The sequence below is a fragment of the Chaetodon auriga genome, chromosome 21 (genome assembly GCF_051107435.1).
Source record: "Chaetodon auriga isolate fChaAug3 chromosome 21, fChaAug3.hap1, whole genome shotgun sequence".
Lineage (NCBI taxonomy): Eukaryota > Metazoa > Chordata > Actinopteri > Chaetodontiformes > Chaetodontidae > Chaetodon > Chaetodon auriga.
The window spans coordinates 11,960,789-11,980,613 of record NC_135094.1 but is presented as its reverse complement, the minus strand read 5'-3'; the positions used below and the strand labels follow the sequence as shown (position 1 = coordinate 11,980,613).

The following is a 19,825-nucleotide window of genomic DNA, read 5'->3' as shown; positions in this document are numbered from 1 at the left end:
ATGCAACAAACAGCAACTCAATCCAGCACCTGCAAGTGTGAAATTGGAACAACAGCAAAAGAAAATATGCAGTATCCTCTGTTTTGGATGTTTTTGAACATTACGATCACAAGAGACTGAATAAACAACGGGGTCACAAGATGTGAATGTTGCTGTGCGGTAAAAAGCAAGCTTTTGTTGTCTTTTGTTCATAGATATTGGGGCTTGGTTTGTTCATTTGTTTTCTAACTGATGGAAGGAATTCAATGAAGCATGCCGCTCTGATGGAAATGCTGCGTTTTGTCTGATTTAAGTCTGGTTCAGTTAATACCCAGCAGCACTGATCTTGGCAGACAGTGAACAAGCCAGTGGCATCAGAAAACGAAGTGAGAAGAAGGCTATTTGAAAACTTCACAAGCTCTCTGCCTGGTTAACGCAGAACAATTGGTAAAATGGGTCTCTCCAGACTTCCAACACTCAAAACTCTATCAGTGCACGGCAGAGTAGAGAAGTGTGTTGTTGCTGAGTAGAGGTGAGATTTTGCCCATACACCAATACCAGTCAGAGAACTTGCTCATTTTCTAGTAATAAGCCTTCTATTAAATTTAAGTAATGTAGCTTGAAGTATTTAGTGTACTGTGTCCAGTGGGAGACGATGGGTGAAGTGAAGCTTTAAAATAAGATGCATAAATGTGTTCGCTTAGTATTCCTCATTCGTATTGGGTGTAGTTATATATTTTCACTGCTGCCACTGAGGGAAAGCAAACATGCCAAGAAATAGTCCATGGCATTTACACACACACACACATACACACTACCCAAGGCTCGCTGCTTTCTCTTTAACCACTCTCTTTCATTTCACGCACATTGTGCCTTTTATCTCCCTTATAACTGACACGCAGACATTGTGCATGCATGCACACACACACACACATAAACACAAACAAGGAGGATAACAGAAGTATAGAAAAAAAAATAAGATCCCGTCTTCTCAACACTTGATTACAAAAATCAATAAGCCCCCCGGAATGGCTGGAATATGCCATTAGGTCTGTTGTACTGGTAAACAATGCACTGTTTGGTTTCAGATGCTGGAGCACAGCAATTTAACACCCACTTTACTACACCTCATGAACACGGCCATATTTATGTGTGTGCTTATTTTTCTCTGGCAATATAATACCTACCCTGTTGTGTCTTGGCATGCGTGAGTTTCTAAGCGCTTCCCCTGTGGCTTCTTTCTGATGGAAGGTGTTTTTCTTCTTTGTTTTTACCTTTCTATCTTTCCGTCTTTTCTTTCTTCTTTGCTTTTTTTATGCATAGATGCATCTGTTGTGATTTGCATAGCTTTATGAAATATGTTAATTCTCCTGTTTGTGGTGTAAGCACACTGACAAGCAGTACTTGCTGTGTTTGCGGGTGTTCACCTGCTTGCATTGCCTGTGTGTTTATGCATTTCTTTGTTATTTCTTCTGTCATCTCACCCAGATGTTGGGGGTTTCTTTGAGGCAGGAACGCTGGTCAAGTACAACTTCATGCCCAGAGCGGTTGCAGGAGCTAGTAGGGACACAAAGATCCTGACACACCAGCTGACACCACATGAGGTGAATCTAACAAAGGAGGAAGTGGCCTTTAGTTTCAGCACATCCAATGCTCCAGCTATTCTGATGTACGTCAGCTCCAAGACGCAGGACTATCTGGCTGTTGTTTTAAGGCAGAATGGTAAGATATACACACTTAATTTTTTGGTAACTCACTACTGAGAAGTCTGCTTGGAGTAATGCTTGTTAGTACAGTTAAAGTCTGTCCTTGCAGCAGTTTGGAAAGTAATACAATCTTCCCCATACAGTGACCTCCCACTGGGCAGCAGCCATGCAGTGAAGCACTTTGATAAAATAGCATATAAATTTTACAGTGCCATCTAGTGTTCAGCAATCCAGCACTATCACCAAAACAGAACCACAAAACATTCACTCTGCCAAGGGCTGTTGCTAGTTCTTGGCCCCCCTGCACACTCAGGGCATCTGAGACAGTAAATATCGATAATCCTGTGTCAAGCTGTGGCCCCTTTGAATCATTCAGGGACTCCTCACCCCCTGCACCACCATTACCTCAGAAAGAAGGCTACATTTTGCCTTAGAGTGTTCTGTTCAATCAGAATGCTTTTGGCAGAAAAAATGGTTAGAGGGAACAAAATGAATTTAAAAATGGGCCAGTCTTAAGTGTCATCCAGTAGTAACCCTCTAATGGACTTGTCAGAGATCATATTTTTGCAGCCACTGCTTGAGAAATATCTAGAAAATTCATTTCATCTCTTCAGGTGTTTACTGCCGAGAGCTCATGCTTAAATCATTGTAGAGAAGTGGAAAAGGAGTTGTTGGGCTGAGATGTGAGGTTTCATACATCCGGACCAGGTTTCAAACCACCGGCCTGTGTGTCTTCAGGTTCACTCCAGGTGCGGTACAACCTTGGAGGTCTGAAGGAGCCATTTGCGATAGATGTGGATCAGCGTAACCTGGCCAACGGGCAGCCACATAGCATTAACATGTCCCGAGTCGACAGAAGCATCAGCATTCAGGTACAGACCACGCACGCACGCACATACACACACATCTGAGCCCTCTCCAACACATGCTTTAGACATTTAGTTGATGCTCAGAACCCGAAAGATTTATGTCTCAATTTCAAGATCCCACTTACCACTTGCAACCAAGTACTGCATGGGATTGCCATCCAGGTATATGCATACTAAAGATGCACACACACACACACATACTCAGTCACAAGTATGCAATCACACAACCACAGCCAGTGTTAGCTCAGTGGTTTGCATTGCAGTGTCCTGTTCTGTCTTCTGCTGTGATGAAACCGCTTGTCCTCTGCCACTGTTAATCCACTTCCAGTAGACAGCCTAAGTATAGCAACAGAGAGAGGGCATCGATCTGTCTGTGTTTGTATAAGTGCACGCAGGCTGCTGTGTGATTGTGACTGCATGTATTTGTGTGTGTGTGTGTGTGTGTGTGTGTGTGTGTGTGCAGGTAAGGGCGTGCATGGCTGTATCTATACATGCTTGTGTTTGTGCATTTTGTGAGTTTTTGCATATCTATGTGTGTGTATCTGCTTTTGCGTGTGTGTGTGTGTCGGGAGGAGGGTGTTTGTGTGCTCTTGCAGCTAAACAGCTTAGTACAGATCAATGCAGCCAAGCCTTAGTCAGTAGCTGTCAAGGATGGGGTGAAAATACAGATAAACTATTACAGACTTTGTTCTGGGCTAAAATGCTCAGATTCTCTCACCTGTTAAAGCTGCTGTAGTTATTTGATGCATTCGGATCACAATACATTTGCTGCTGCACTGGCCGTTCACCAAAAGGCTTTTTCAAAAATGAGAACCAAGACTTGAGCTCTTGAATTGAACATGTACTCCATGGTGTCTGTATGCATGGCCTCACGTAGAATTTGTAATTTGAATACCATGTTTGCACATCATGTGCTTTCTCAGCGTAAGTGTCATATACGTCATAACATTCATAGGATTTGCATTTTTGTAGCCCTTCAGCTGTTTCATACATGTGCATGTTTACATTTCATGCATGCCATCCCTTTATATCCAGAGAAACTCATTCACAGAATCACTTGTGGAGAGTCCATCTACCCCCTACTGGCCAGAAGGAGGCATGACATTAATCAGAAACTCACTCACCTCTTCTGCAAAGCTGCTGAAACATGGAGAGCGCCATGTCAATAATTTTGTGTAAACTTGTTTTTACTAATAATCCAGCTATTGGCTTACATTCTGCACTGTTTACTCTCAGTGGACCGCAGTGTTTATGCTGACAGAACTTTATTTCCCTGCAGGCGTCAATGAAGTTTGGTCTTATCTATCTTATTCATGATTTTCTTACACACACACACACACACACACACACGCATAAATATTTCAGCACATAACTGCAACAATAAATGAAAAAACATGCAAGTATAATGTGAATGGGGAGACATCGTTCAGATAAGGCAACCAGTCACTATATTACCACATGAGAACAAATTAAGTATTAATTTGATTGTACAGTGTCTTAATGAATACATGGATAGAAAGGACATTAATAGCATGTGAAAGATATCAACATGGATGAACATTACTCTAAAATGAATCTCAGTTAGATCTTTCATTTCAAAGCATGGCTGGATTTCTTCTCTTGCATTATTCTTAGGACACAAGATGCCTAATAGGCAGTGAATATTTAATTAGAGTGCTCTTTCTAATTCTGGCTGCGGCGGTCAAGATGTCAACCTCTGTTATTATAATTCCAGGTCCAAATGAACACCCTTCACTGTTGCTTTCATTTGAGGTGAAATAAAATGTCGGCCGGAATGAATTACGGTGCACTTGCAAACCCATAATCACTGCATTGCATCTGTACATGGAGCCATGACCCCCCCCCCCCCCCCAACCACACAGGAATCTCATCACCTACATATACACAACACGGTGGAAAAAGTCAGAAGGCAAGAAAATTAAAGTGAAAAATCCAATGGGAATCATCCTCATTTTCTGAGCAAATCACATCCTGCAGCTGCTGATCACCCCAGTGGGAGCACTTCAACATGACGCATCCCTTTTTACTGGCATAGCAAGTGATTGGAGCAACTGTACGACTCCTTCCTCATCACACACACACACACACACACACACACACACACACATACATGCATGCACGCACTGTCTTCTTGCACTGGTTGATCAAAGGCTTGGTTGTGTCTAGATAGTTCAGCCCAGTGTTCAGTGTGTGACTGAAATACCAACTATCAAGCTCATATCCCCAGTTTATCACTCCCCATGCGCGTAGCCTGTACTCTTAATAACAATCCTTGGAATCTTTTTGTCCTTAAATGATGAGAATTAGGAGAAACAGCGGTGGGCATGATGTGCTAATTTAGATTTAGGGAAAAAGACAGAAATCAGCAAGGGAACTGTGGGGGAGGGATAGAGAGAGAAAGTAGATGAAATTTGTAGATAGGGCATGAGAAGTAGAGCCAGAAGGTGTGCTAACAAAGATAACTTTGATGAATAAAACTTTTTCATGTTGCCTTATTGCCTCAGGGCTCTTCTCAAGGTACAAACACACACTTAATATCCAAGCGTAAACAGATGTGGACATGCATACCAACAGACATGCGCGCACAAGCGAGATTTTGTCAGGTCAGCTCGCTACAAAAGCTTCACACTGCTACACTACAAAATCAATTCATCTGTCCACTCCACTTCTCTCCTCCGATCTCACCATACCCCCCATACCTTCCCATACCCTCCAGGGTTTTCATAATAGTTTATTTACTTGTATCCAGGAACCATGACTGCGGCTCACATTCTAACTAATGAGTTGCAAGGAATGGGACATATTTTGCTGACGGCAACAAGAGAAACACTTAGCAAGACTAGGAAGTGAGCGGGTAGCACCAAGAGGAAATGTCAGTCGGCTTATTGAATTCTCAAACATCGCGCGCACAGGGAAGATGTTAATTACCTTTTTTTTTCCTGATGTGCATTCCATGATCCGTGAGGGAATAAAGAACAGGTAACGAAACCATGTTAAAGAAAGAAATTAGAATATTTTTGCATTTCCCAGCAGGATTATTGTGGTGTTGACTGTCTGAACCTAAAGTAGCTATGATTATTATCTCTATATTAACATGACCACTTGTATGTGAAAGGACTCGTGAATCGTCAGCTGTCCGCAAAGCACAAAAGCTCTAAAAGTCCACTTTACACTACCTGCCCAGCATCAGATGGCAGGGAGTTAGCAACCAGCTAGTGGACACAGCGGAGCATTTAGCAGCTAAAGAGCGAGACATTTCCCTCAGGAGTTGGTGGAGACTAAAATAGAGCTAAAAGCTGGGCAGACATTGAACTTACATTTACATCTAAGTGGGAGCTGTTTGCTGTTTGTCATTGCAAGACATCTTTTCTATAATGTGTCCGTTAGATTGAGCCTCAGTCATTCAGCAAGTTCTTTGACGTGTCATCCATCGACAGCATTTACAGTCAGGCAAAATATGCACGACTTTTGCTGCTTTTGATTGTTCAGACTGAATTACCATGAGCTGAAATGTACACTTGTTTATTACACAGTTTGAAATTGGATCACAGGTTATTGCATTAAAGCCTAAAACGGCTTTTTTTTCTTTTTTTTTACAGCTCGCCATTGGCATTTTAGATTTAACCGACACATTATTATTTGGCCAGCATGCTCATCAGAAGGCTTGTTGCAGCTGCTTTCATCTGAGATATAACAACATGGGTGAGAGGCAGAGATATGAGTCAGATGTAATAAAAGTCAGTTATGCTGGTAGGCCTGCCAGTGGATCAAATTCAATTTCCAGGGTAAAAGAGCAAGTCGAGTGTTTACCTGAGGCTGCAGAGGTCTCACTTCTCTGCTATCAGGGCTCCAAATCTTAAAGGCATTTAGACCAGCGACTGTTTAGTTTAAAGAGCCGACAGAGAACAAGTGGTAAGACAAGTAGAAGTGCGGTAATTGGAATCCGAGAGTACAAGGCACAGACGAGAGAAAGAGAGCGCACGAAAAAGAAGGACGAGAGAGGAGGGGGCTGAAAGAGAAAAATCACGTCTCTCCATAAAGAAAGTAGACCCACAAAATATCATAACAAAGGCCGCTTTGATGCATTTAGGTTATCTATCACCTTCTTAGTCCTGAGGCCTATTTCAGCATGTGGACTTTAATGTGCACACAAATACCTGCTGAAACGTACGTGCAGGCATACCGAGTGCAGTGCACGGAGCAAGTGTTTGGCTTTTAAGCAGTCTGTGAGGTCTCGTCTGGTCAGCTCGCTGTCAAAGGCATACCAAGGCTAGATCAAAATAAATTCCCATCTCTCCATCTCTGGCTTTCCCTTTCTCTCAACCTCTCACACACTGCGAGGGCTTAGAGATGAAAGCGAGGAATAACTTCAGGCACCAGACATTTCATCTCTGCTTCCTCTCCACATATAGTTGTTGCTGTGGTGCGTTCGTGGTGTGAATGGCTGGCACTAGCTGGGACAAAAATTCAGTAGTTTACTTGATAATGATGTTTAACTTGCTATTTTAAAAAAAGGCGAAAAGAAATTAGCATTTATTTGCACTTAGTTTCTACAATATTTAATCTGTGATGGGACTATTTTTGGTCCCTCGGATGTCATTAAGGAAACAGAGCTGCCACAAATAAAAAGTTCTCAGCGTAAATTAGTGTGAATATATACAGCACATTGACTAAATTAGATTCTTTTGAGCACAAAGGGAGCTAGATTTCACCCATTGTTAATTTTCTCTTTGTCTAACCCGTGATTACTTTGCTTATGTAAGCTTTATGTAACTTAAGAGGCACTAACAGCGCTTAAAGGAGGAAATAGCATAGTGTAAATGGTGCGGCATAAAAGGAAAGGATCTCAATAATTGCGGTTGTAATTGACAAAGTTTGGTAAAATGAGGTTTCTTCCCTGGCTGTCTTCCTCTGTGGACCTTTTTGTGGGGTTTTGAGACTCAGACGGCCGTCCCTGACGGTGCAGCCAATTTGTTTTCACAGATAAAAGTAAATAAGCTGAGCGCAATTTAATTGTGCCCCATTATCCCACCCTCCAGTCACCGTGGAAAACAAAACCCACACAATGCTCCACTGAGACCAGGCTCTTGGAAACAATCAAATTAGGATATGCTCTCTCTCTCTCTCTCTCTCTCTCTCTCTCTCTCTCTCTCTCTCTCTCTCTCTCACTCTGTGTGTGTTTGTGTGTCTGTGTGCCCATGTATTACTCACATTATGGGGACCCGCCGTATTTGTGGGGACTAAATGCAGGTCCCCATAATGTTAACCATGACATTTTAGGGTGAAGCCTTGGGTTAAGGGCAAGAAGTGGTTATGGTTATGGTAAGTCTGCAGGAAATGAATGTAAGTCTATATAATGTCCCCAAAAATGGAGTAACGAAACACGTGTGGTGAGAAACAGGAAAATCTTCTGGAAGGTTAGGCGGTAGAGAGATTTTTGCACATGGGGGGGACTCTACTGATTCAAACCTGTAGACGAGCAACCAGGCATGCACACACACATGCACACACACATAAATCTCAACCCCTCAGTGACAGTCCAGCTCAGCTTTCAGCAAAAAGGCCACGACAGCTATTCTGCACATCAATGGAACAAATTTCCTGTAAAACGCGCAGTAACAGAAGTCATTGTTTTCAATCAACCTCCCCTCTCCTTGTCTTGTGCCGTCGGCATGCATTCTGCAGGCCGGTGTATGCGGAGATACAGTTCTCCTGTGAGCCGAGAGAAGGGACGCAGGAAGATCTTTTATTTCTGGAACACACCGAAACCAATTTGTGGGGTTGAAATGATTCTCGTCAATAGCACCGGCTGCAGCCTTCAAGCTAATTAGAAACTTCAGTGAAACAGCAATAACAAGTTAATTATGTTGCAGGGATATTAAAGTCGTGTATTCCCTCCCTCCATCACCCTCTCTGCTCTCACATCTCCACCGACGCCGGTCTTTGTAAACGCGCTGCTTGTTCTCTCTTTTTTAAGTTCTGGGGTGAAGCTTTGAACCCGCCGCGCACTTTAGAGATTGCATATTGTTAACTAATGTGTGCTCATTTATCTGTAGTCCTGGTGAAGAGCTGTTTGTTTGCGGGGTCATTATGGAAGATTGCATTTCACTTGGCGCTCAGGCGTGACTAGCTTGACTAAACAAAAAGGAGAAACTTAATTAACAGCTTTCCAAATACGAGGTTTTGTTTAATCATTTGGGATGAGAGTACAGTATTGTAGTACTGGAGCAGTTCTCATATGTCTGCTGCATAGGACAGATGTGTCCACACTGGTATTTTGATCAGGTCTTGGTAGAGACCACTCGATGTAAGGATTTTCATAGGTTTTTCTTCTGCCTCTGGATCTGAGAAAAATGATAAAAGATGTAACACAGGTGGATTTTTGGAGGGTAATTATACATTTTCTGGCTGGAAGGCATTTTTACAACTCAGATCTTCTTTTTATTGTTCGTAGAGTTTTCCCATGCCTCTTCAACCATCTGGATGCAAAGTGGGTCAAGGTTTTTGCTTTTTTTTTTTTTTTTTTTTTGTTCGGAACATGTATCACTCAAATGCCAAAATGTCTTTAGCCTTGAAGAAAAGTGAATAAGGAACAGACGTCAGTTAATATTTGATAGCATACTTGTTTTTTAGTCCTAGTTTCTGTCTCTTTTCGTAATTCATGGGAATAATATGAAGGTTTATTAACTAGGTACTGAGCAATTTGGAGTTTCCCTGACATCTTGAACCCACAAGAGGGCGCCATTGATCTTTTGATTGCATGTTACAGCTCCACAGCACCTGTCAGCAGCTAATTATCGACTCTTCCTCATCATCATCTTGTGCACTGTGTTTAATGTGCTGATGCAGGTATTAGGGTGGGTCTTTTTAAAAGGCTGTGGTCAGTGGTTTTAGATCCAGACTCTCTTTAAAATGCAGATACTGATATAGTATCTCTCGCTCCCTCTCCCACTGTTTCAGTTGGATCATTACCCTCCAGTCAGCTACACCCTCCCAGAAGCCTCAGACACACAGTTCAACCTGGTCAAGACGCTTTTCTTGGGAAAAGTCTTTGGTGAGTAGCAGCTCGTTCATTTTTTTTTAACCATTTTCACACTGTGGGAACTTTAACCACCTCTTCATGGTTCAAACTACTTGTTTCTGTGTTTTTTAGAGTGTTAAGGAGCTCAGGTTTCTAATCTGCCTCCTAATCATATTTATTGTTAATTAGTATATAGGTGTGATTAATGCTAATAGGTCTGCAAAATATGTGATTTTCAGGATGTTACAAAGTCTATGTAAAATAATAATAAAATTGTGGTGTTGACCTTGCTGTAATCGCCGACTTGATTTCCAGTTTATGCACTTGGTTTAAGTGAGACAAGGATGATCACACACCAACAGTCAGCTGACATCGGTCCTGTCCAAAAGTAAAAGCCTGGACTTGAAATGTGAGCACAGTGTTGCAGTTTTTGTAGTCTGCTGTTGTTATGTTTAAGTTCTTAGTGTATATTTCGCTGTTTATGCTGTGTATCTACTTGTTATACTGTTCTATATCTGTAATTTCATGCGAAGTTAAGCCCCTTTTGAGAAACCATCTCATTTACAAATGTTTTTTTAAAAAAAACAGATGTATACATGGATTAACATTAATGAGCTATGAAGGCAAATCGAGACTGGAAGATGAATTAATTACAATCCAAATGCACATAAACAAAATCCCTCCATGGGCCTATCTATTGAGTCTCTTTAGAAAAGAAGCTGTAGTTACTCATTATGTCCACTAGAGGCTGCCAGAGGACCGTAGAGGCATATTGGTGCAGTACCTGATCTGAACTGCATTTGCAGTTCATCTGCATCCCGTCTTATACGGGTGTGAATGCACATTTGTGGCCAATAAGGTTATGAAATCTGGCCAATGCTGTGTTAGGATGGAAACTTTCTAATTCAAATGACCTTGTTATTTTATTGCTTAGCACCTAGCCGACTGCCCAGGATTCCTTCAGCGCTTGATCAGCTTAGATAACTGTCAGACCCTGTCCCTGATAGTTTACTTGTTAGAGCGCACCCCTTCTCTTCCCCCTCTCCAGCTGCATCAAATAAAGGCAAAGACAAAAAAAATCAATAAAAATTTTAAAAAGAAAAAGGATCCCCAACCTTTTTCTTTTTGATGTAGCTATTTAGATTAGTGAGCCACAACTACATTACTTATAGGAAACACTGGCACTGAAGCTGATTAAAATGTCTCTCATGATCTGCTGCATTAGTTTATTTTTTTCCCACTGGATTTACTGAGACCATTGGTCTTAACAGTCCAAACACCAGGCTTAAATTACACTAATTATCCTAATCACTGGCCAGTTAGTTTAACCTTATTTGGACAGTAGTAGCTGTAGTTTATGTCCTGATTTTGGTTGGTTTTATTAGCTTCTTTAATCACTCATAGTTTACCTCTGATAGAGGATCATATCTCATTCTTGCTGCAGCTTGCTCTATTTTCCCCTCATCTCTTTTGTCCTCTACCTCGAGTGCCAAGAAAGTCAGTGGGGTTGAAGTAATGGCTGACTTCACTTACCAGCCAGAACTATCGACTGCTGCAAGCACCACCAGAACCCCTGGGAATATACAACAGCATGCACGCACACACATGAACAAACACACGCGAAACACAGCCATCCATCTTTACCCAACTTACTAACACAGCACAGATGCTTTAAGGACACGCAGGACAAAGTCACCTCGCATGATGAAACAGCCCCAACTTGTGCAGCCATCTCTTCACATGCAGCCTCAAGCTTAATTCATCAATAGACTCAAGTGTCTAACACTGTGGTACACATCATAACAGAATAACAGATCCAGACAGAGCAAGGGAAAAATAAGGTAATTGGATGCCAAAAGAAAGAGGAAACCAGAAGGAGGACGGGAATATTGTGTTAAGAAAAACAAAGGCAGAGAGGAAACAGAACAAGCAGGCATTTGATTTTGCACATCTCATCAGATCTGTTCCACTTCTGTGTTGGGGCCACAGAGACAAGAGAGGCTGTCAAACAGCTATCAGATTCTCTATTTCTGGGAGACAGAGACTCTGTGTTTGGTGCAGCACACACAAACACACACACACACACACACACACACACACACACACACACACACACAAACTGATCACAGCGACGTCTCCTCCGTCTCCTCGCAGTCGGCTGATTGTGGGATGGGATAAGTTGTCTGGAATAAAGATGGTAGAAATAAAGCAAGGTAAACATTAAAGATACGAGAGATACAAAGAAACATTTTTACCAAAATCATCATGAAAATTTAAAGATGTAGGCTGTTTAGTATAAACTAATTCCTTAAATAACAACTATGTACGTGGTTCTTGTCTAGTTACGTCTGCTCCTGATGAGCCCCAGTATCCAATAAACAATTATTCACCCATTCAGTAACTGATCTGACATTTTGCCTGTGGGCCACAAAGCACATAAATACCATAAACAACCAGTGAACAGTAGTGGGATATTTTCATCATTTGCAACTAATTTGGCCGCGCTCACATGCGTTCCGAAGCAGTTCCCTTATTTTCCCAAATGTCCTCCCAAGTCTCCCTCAGACATTTTCCTCAAGCTCCGTGAACTTGAAATTCACTGATGATGAATGGGAACAAATACAAAACTTCATGTATCCTGTACTCCTGTACTGTCTGCTCCAATGCAAACGTCTGTTTAAAAACCAATATGCTAATGGAAAATTGGCAAAAATGTTTCCTAATCATGACGTCGCCAGGACTTAAAATTGCCAGTAAGGTTTCTTTATAAAACTTCCATTGATACAGATCTATACTGGCAGTCATGGGACTGACTGGTATCTTACTCCTCAACATGTACAGTTTTACTTTTCTGTGAATTTGTTTTGAAATTTCAAGCTCAGTACCTGTCTGACAGTTAATACTGTGCTGCAGATACAAGATATCAGGCTGCATATCCTAAGAATGTTTAGTAATAGAGCTGAAATGATTAGTCCATTAGTCAAACGACAGAAAAATAATCAACTACTTTGATAACCAATCAATTACTTTAAGCCATTTTTTTCCAATGTAATCATGTGCTGCTTTTTTCTGTAAGATAAACACCTTTTGTTTTTTTAGACTGTTGGACTTTAGGTCACCGAAATTGTGTCTGGCAATTTCTTTTTGCATGTTACAGACCATAACAACTCATCTATCAACTGAGAAAACAATCAGATTAGTGAAATAATGAAAGTCCTTGTTAGTTGCTGCCCAGTGCTGCCCAAGTACTGTCACCCTAAAGCTGATATAGCCTCATATTCAGTCTGTGTGTTTCAGTCCTGTATATAAAAATAGCATCTACAATGGTGCGATGTCACTCTGGTCTGTGAGAGCAAAACAAAATTTGTTTAGACATTTAATGTCTATTTGATTGTGTTTGTATAATGTTGACTTTTTGGTGTGGATATCTCAGGTTTAGGCTCATGAGATCTGCTCTGTTTGCTGCCAAGGGTAATTGTGCTTAAGTGGTATTGATCCTGAAACGTGGGGATGCTTCAGCAAAAGCTGCAGCATATGCAAGTGTACCTGCTGCAGCCTGGTGTTTAATGTGATGGTATGCAGTACGTGAAGGTACCTGCATACTTACTGTACATCAGTGCTTAACATATGTGCATGTAGGGTTAGGATGGTTAGGGTTAGTGTGCATGTCTTTCCTTCCATCATGCATCCATGTGTGTGTGTTGGTGGACGGGTGGGTTGATGTATTGCGTATGGGTCTGTCCTCCCGAGATCTCTGCTTTCTGGTGGAATAGACGAGGGGAGATGAGTCATACGTTAGCAAGAGCAGCAAGCACAGAGCAGCAAGCACGCTCCCAACCCAGCCTCAGTGCCACAAATCTGTCTGTGAGAGTGCTTATGTGTGTGTGTGTGTGTGTGTGTACGTGGGATGTATGTGAGTGTGTCCAAAGGGATAGATTCAGAGCCAAAGGCAGAGAGAGAGAGCAAGAGAAATAGTGACACCGTGACAGTGCTATTAGAGACAGATGATTGTAGCCCTGAGGGTGCTTGTAAAGGACATGTACATCAGTACCACACTGTAATTCTCATTTCTCTCATCTATTTTTTTTTATTCCCCCAGCCTCTCTAGTTCTGTTAACTCTGTCCTCACACATTTAACACATCGCTCCCTGTGGGTGCTGCCAGTTATTTTACACAGGCTTTCAAGGTGTAATGGCTTTATTCTGAGAAACTTTGATGCGTAATGTCTGGCTTTGTACTCAGAGCTCTTTTCTCAGGTTTGTGTTTCTTCATGTGCTTATATTTTGAAATTGGGCTTTTTCTTTCATTTCAGATATGCATACGTATAAGTATTGATAACTAAACTGCAAGACCTTACACATTCATATAGGCATACACAGAAATACATGAAGAGAAGTGAAGATTTCTACAACCATTGCTCTCAACCATTTACCTGTGCTAGCGGAATCTTTGGAACAATGAACGTCATCAGTGTACATCTGGATAGGCGTTTTATGCACTGATAGAGCTGCCTATCCTAGATCCTGCCTCAAGTGTCCATTCAAGGAACTGCAGTTTTAGGCACTTAGGCATTGGGTTCATTTTGCAGTCACTGCTTGATCAAGAGTCATATTTACATTTATTGTTGGATGGGTTAGGTTTAGGTTTAGGGTTGGGTGACTGTTCGTGTCCCTTGTAAAACTACAAGTCAACGTTGACCTAATTTAAGTTACAAAACATAGTAAGTTCATGTCACGTCCATAATAGTATCATATGTATTTTAACCCATGATCACTAATCAATTAGGTTTGGTGCATAAAACCTCAGCAATCTGCGACCATTCCACAACATTACAACATAACGACATGAGGATGAAGGTCCATCTTCATCATATTGGCCTGTTGCAGGTACTCTTTCCAATAGTGATGTATGTCATTTTTGAACTCAATTGACCTCTTCAGTTGTTTATGTATGAGCATGTTTGAAATACAGTACATAGTGTGGATGGTCATATGGTTGTCAAAGGACCTTACCTGCGGTTTTTGCTTGTTTCATGTGCTTAATTCAAAAAATGATCAGCAGGATGGCCATCCAATGAAACGTCTCAGTAACTCAGACATTTCACCCTTCTTCATCAGCTCTCAGCAGATTCCACTTTGCATGCTGAGGAGGCGGTTAGTTAGAAACATCCATGCATTAATAACTCATTTCACTGGGCTGCTGTCCTGCTGATGGTGTTTTTTAGGGGGCTTTCTGTTTTTGAGGACTCAGCACTCAGCTCCTGTATACATAGTAGAGCTGAGTCTGTTGATTCTTGATAACTAATTAAGTCCAAATCACAGCTACTTTACTTTAGTGCTGACCATTTTCCAAAGCATGCCATGATGAAGTTCAATCCTCCCTTCCAGGCAGCCACTGGTTCGATGTCTTTTGCGTTATGACCTCTGGGTAGATGTCCTGACTCGCGCTGATGAACCTTGATGTTCGATGAGGCTGATAGCACAGAGTAGTTTTATCTCTTATCTGTCTCCAGGCTTTGTTTATCTGTATGCTAATTCTATAATCTCTCTAATCTCAGGGTGCCTTTAAATCGAGATGGACCTGTTCGTGGTCACTACTTTGTGTGTGCGTGTGTGTGTGTGTGTGTGTAAGGATGACATCATGCCACCCTCCCTGGCTATTACCACTAGTTGTACTTTATGCTGGTGAGTCCCGATCCATGGCAGTTGGATCCGGGATCCAGGTTTTCTCCAGCTGCTGTGTCGGAGTGGGGGTGGGACTGCACTGCAGCGAGAAAGAGGGATAGAGCGAGGTAGAGACAGAAAGAGAGAGAGAGAGAGATGCTTGCCAATGTGGTACGGTGTTAAGAGATCCACAAAGCAAAGAGGAAGATCGAGGTGAAGAAGAGGAGAGGAAGCCGGTTTGCCTTGCAAACTGTATACAGACACTGACGCAAACTCCACATAGGTAACTACAGCAGGATGGATGTGTGTGCATAATATACCTGTGTGTTGTCATTTGTGTGTGATCTTGCACATGCATGAGTGTGCCAAGCTTTGAGTGATAAAGTGTCTGATGCAAATGTAAATTAGATTTGCTCCTAAACGTCGCAAATACAGCCTTTCTTTTCCATGATTTCCTCACAGATTGAGCCAAGTTTACGATGCTTTGAATTGTAGATGTAGTCCACCCCCTGAATTAATGCGATTACACAGAACCCTGGTGTGTGTCTGAGTCGCACAGAAAGACGAGCCGTCACAGAGAGTGTGACATTAATTATGTTACCGGCCTGTTTGTTGCTGCGTCTCTGTTATGTCTGTGTTTCTTAGCTTGGCGTCTGTGCTACCTGACAGCCTGGTTGAGCAGGAAGCTAGAGGTGGCGTTGATGAATACACCTGTGTGTGTGCGTGTGTGTGTGTGTGTGTTTAGTATGGGAGGATGCTGCAACCACAGGTGTACTTGCACATGTCATCAGATCTGTACGCCTAAAGCTAACATCTACTTCTGCTCTAATCTCCCTTCTTGTCATTTCTCTCCACCTCCTCTCTGTCTGTTCCCTGCAGCTCATACCAGTTTGGTTCATCTCTGTGGTGCTCTTGTGACAGTTTAGATAAAATCACTGCACTTACAACCAAACTCTGAAGCGCATAAAGACCAGAATTTATCGAGGAAGAAAAGTTGTGGTCAATTTGTAATTCTTAGCCTTATTATCAAACTTTGCACTGGACATAAGATAAGATAGATAAGATAAGACGTAACTTTATTAATCCATGTTGGGGAAGTTAGGGTGTTAGAGACGGCAGCAATAGTTGCAGGAATAAAAAAGGAGACGTAGAAGAGAATAAAAAATACAAAACACAAAAAAAGTATAGAAGATATTTATACAAGGAAAAAGCGTTCAACAGGAAATTATTTAACGGATGTCATTTTTTTAACAATATGCATTAATCCATTTGAAGAGGATGTACAGCACAAAGCACTGAGAGTATCTTATCTCTTCTCTCTCAGTCTGTCCTCCTCTGTGGTGCTTCAGCCTGGGTTCATGTGTGCTGCATGTGTATATTATCACATCTGTTTTTGTATTACAAAGGGTGCGGTGGATGGATTGACATTAATATTCTTTTGATGTGCCTCGAATACGCCATACTTCCATTAACACCCCCTCCACACGCCCGTCTTTTCCTCTCTCTCCCCCTACATCAGCTTCCATTTGTTGCCATGGCAACTGTGTTTGATCTCCTCTCCCCTGCCCCTCCATTTCAGCACCCTTCTTGTCACCCCGTTTCTTTCCCACTCCTCTTTTTTTCAGACACACACACACACACCAGAGACGCTCTCCTCTGTCTTTTGTCCTTCATCTCTCACCTTTCCCCCTCACCACCAGCCTTTTTTGGAGAGGCAGCCACACCCTGTCTCTCCGCTAGTTCTGTAGTTCTCTCTCCATCCTCCCTTCTTTTTTCATCCAACTCCATTATTTTCTCCCCTTCATGGCACCCCCCTAATCCCCACCCCAAAACACACAACAACCCATTCTCCTCACTGCAGCCCTCTCTTCACAGCCTCACCTTTTGAATTATTCATGTGATGTCACTGGCCACCGTGGTGACGCACCATCACAGGGTGCAAACCTCTGATCAACATGCTGACCTTGTCTCAGTTTTAACAGTGTGTGTGTGTGTGTGTGTGTGTGTGTGTGTGCGCGCGTGTGTGTGCGCGTGTGTGTGTGCGCGCGTGTGTGTGTGTGTGTGTGTGTGTGTGTGTGTTTTCTAGAGTTGGATGTGTGAGCAGTCACATATGGTACATGGTACAACACCATTGTAGGACTTAGTTGTAATCATATGTGATGGTACATTTCATTATTGCAGTCTCAAGCCAAATGGATTAGCTCTTTTCTAATCATGATTAGTGTGTGGAGAGCTGTTGGTTTGCGTGTGTATCTGCAAATGTTTTATTGATCAGTCTGGAAAGCCTTTTTAGAAGCCACCAGGGCAAACAAAGTGGGGGATTACAAGCCTGAGGATCAGTGTGTGGTGACTGGCTCTGGTTAATGTTCATATTTTACTTGTGCGGTGTTAAGTGCTCGTGGTGGACAAAAATATTCTTAAAAGATGTCAAATCTGTCTTCTATTTGATTGCTATTCATATGAGCATGGTCGTCTGCTGATCACAGGGTTGGTGGTTCGCCCCCCACTTCCTCCTGTCCACGTGTCGACGTCTCCTTGGGCAACACGCTGAACCCCCAGTCTGTTCCAGGAAGGGTTGCGTCAGGGAGGGTATCCACCATGAAAAGCCTGTGCCAAATCCCAAATCAAATATGTGGATCACAAAATCTGATTTTCATGCCGGGCCGGGTGGGGCCCGGTTTGCCAGCTGTGGCGATTTCCTGTGGCAACCATTAACGGGAAACAGCCGAAAAAAGAAGGTGGTCTGAGCTGATTGTGTTACTTCCTTTCTTCCAGTGTGCATGGAAGATTTCATTGAGCCGAATCAACACCAAAACTTCACAAAGGTAGTATTTTTTGCCGGACAAATACATTGGATTGCTCTAAATGGATTGATGCCATTAAAGCTATTGAGGCCTCTTATCAGCGACAACCCAGCCCTCAGTTCATATTAAAGCCATTCATGGGTAGCATTGTGTTATTTTAACTGGAAACATGGTGCTTTCTAAGGAACACTCCTTCACTGGCCCTAAAACATTATAAAGAAAGGAGATTTGCTGGCTCTTTGCTCCTCAGCAGCATTGTATGCAAAGCAGCTAGTTCTACTCCCAACACAGAGCCTATTAGTATTCACAAACAGGCCTCTGCAGTGATCAACACATGTTCAGGCAAACAGGAGAGAGAGAGGACTTGTATTCATATTCATATCCTCTATCCACAAGACTGTTGTCATCAGTATTCTGCTCACTGTCCTTACTGTAACACTGTGAGGCGCTTCTTTCCCCACCGTTTCTGCGCGCGTCTGTCTCGCCACCTATTCTGCCCACCCCCACGCACATGCAAATTCATACACACCATTTTCAAGGTGGGAAGTGACTGATTGCAGATCGTCTTATTCCTGCAGAAATGGGCTGCCTCATCAGACTTGCTAATGCTGAGCTACAGTTCAGTTTGAGCACACACGTATATATGCATATGGACTGCATGAGTACCTCGTCCTGAGTCTGTATGTAAATGTGATGTGTGAAACTCAACCTGCAGAGCCAGGTCTCAACACACACACTCGCACACAGTATATACACACAATGCAAGTGTCTGAGGGAGGTCTGGGCAGATGATGAATGCATAGAAGACTCAGATAGCGCTGAGCTCTATTCCTGGAAGCACAATCAATAGTGTACAAACACACACACACACACACACACTTATATACACACACTTGTATTGGACCCATCAAAATGGAATAAAGTGAGCGAATTACATTATAAGCCTTGTCCAGATGCTCAGAACCTCATCATCTAAGATAACATGATTCATTAAATAAACACACACACGCACCCACACACACACACACACACACACACACACAGAGAGAGAGCGAGAGAGAGAGCAAGAGCAGTACTCTAGTTAGTCATGCCTTGTTCGTATTTTGCTGCAGGATCATCCAAACAGCAGTTCCAACTGGGTGTGGCAGAGTCGTGTAGCAACAGAGTAGCCATGCATGTAAAAATTAAAACCTAGCTCTGTCCACACACACACACACACATACACACAGAACCAGGGTTCATGTGAAGGGCTAAGATATTTTGCCGCTCTGCAGAAAGTGCTGAAGACAGTTGAATCCTGTTTTGACATCGGTCCAGGTCTGTGCTGGAGTGGAGCGTGTCTGAGGATGTTCGTTTTTAGGCAGTGTTAATGTCTTTACCAAGCTGGAGGTGTTGGAGGGATTTTTTTTTTTTATCATCTTGTTCGCTGCAGCACATGTCTGTATGTGTGTGTATGTGTGTGTTTGTGCGCCTGGTGTGAGAACAGCCAACAAGAATCATCTTTTGACTATTTGCTCAAAAGAGTAAGGAAGCGTTTTAGTGATTAAAAACAGCACCAAGCAGCTTTCAGGGTGATTAATGTGACATTAGACGAGCAATGTTTCCATACACTAAATGATTGTGAGCGGATTTAACACTTTTCTATCATTTTTAATGAATGCCCCTGAGCGAAATCAGCCCTGAGAGGACAACAGCTCTCCACTCAACACTTTTCAGCTCCAAATCACTGTCAGTAAAAATCTTTAGTTGCCAACAGTGGGAA

The 19,825-nt window shown here is 42.4% G+C and overlaps 1 protein-coding gene across 1 annotated transcript in view; it reads left to right on the top strand.

The window, feature by feature from the left end:
• Nucleotides 1-19,825, top strand: part of cntnap2a (contactin associated protein 2a) — a 296,814-nt gene that overhangs the window by 271,252 nt on the left and 5,737 nt on the right. The window contains exons 21-23 of the mRNA XM_076761762.1: nt 1,468-1,701; nt 2,424-2,557; nt 9,536-9,629. Of these exons, the coding sequence (XP_076617877.1) occupies nt 1,468-1,701; nt 2,424-2,557; nt 9,536-9,629 (462 nt within the window). The remainder of the gene's footprint in view (nt 1-1,467; nt 1,702-2,423; nt 2,558-9,535; nt 9,630-19,825) is intronic.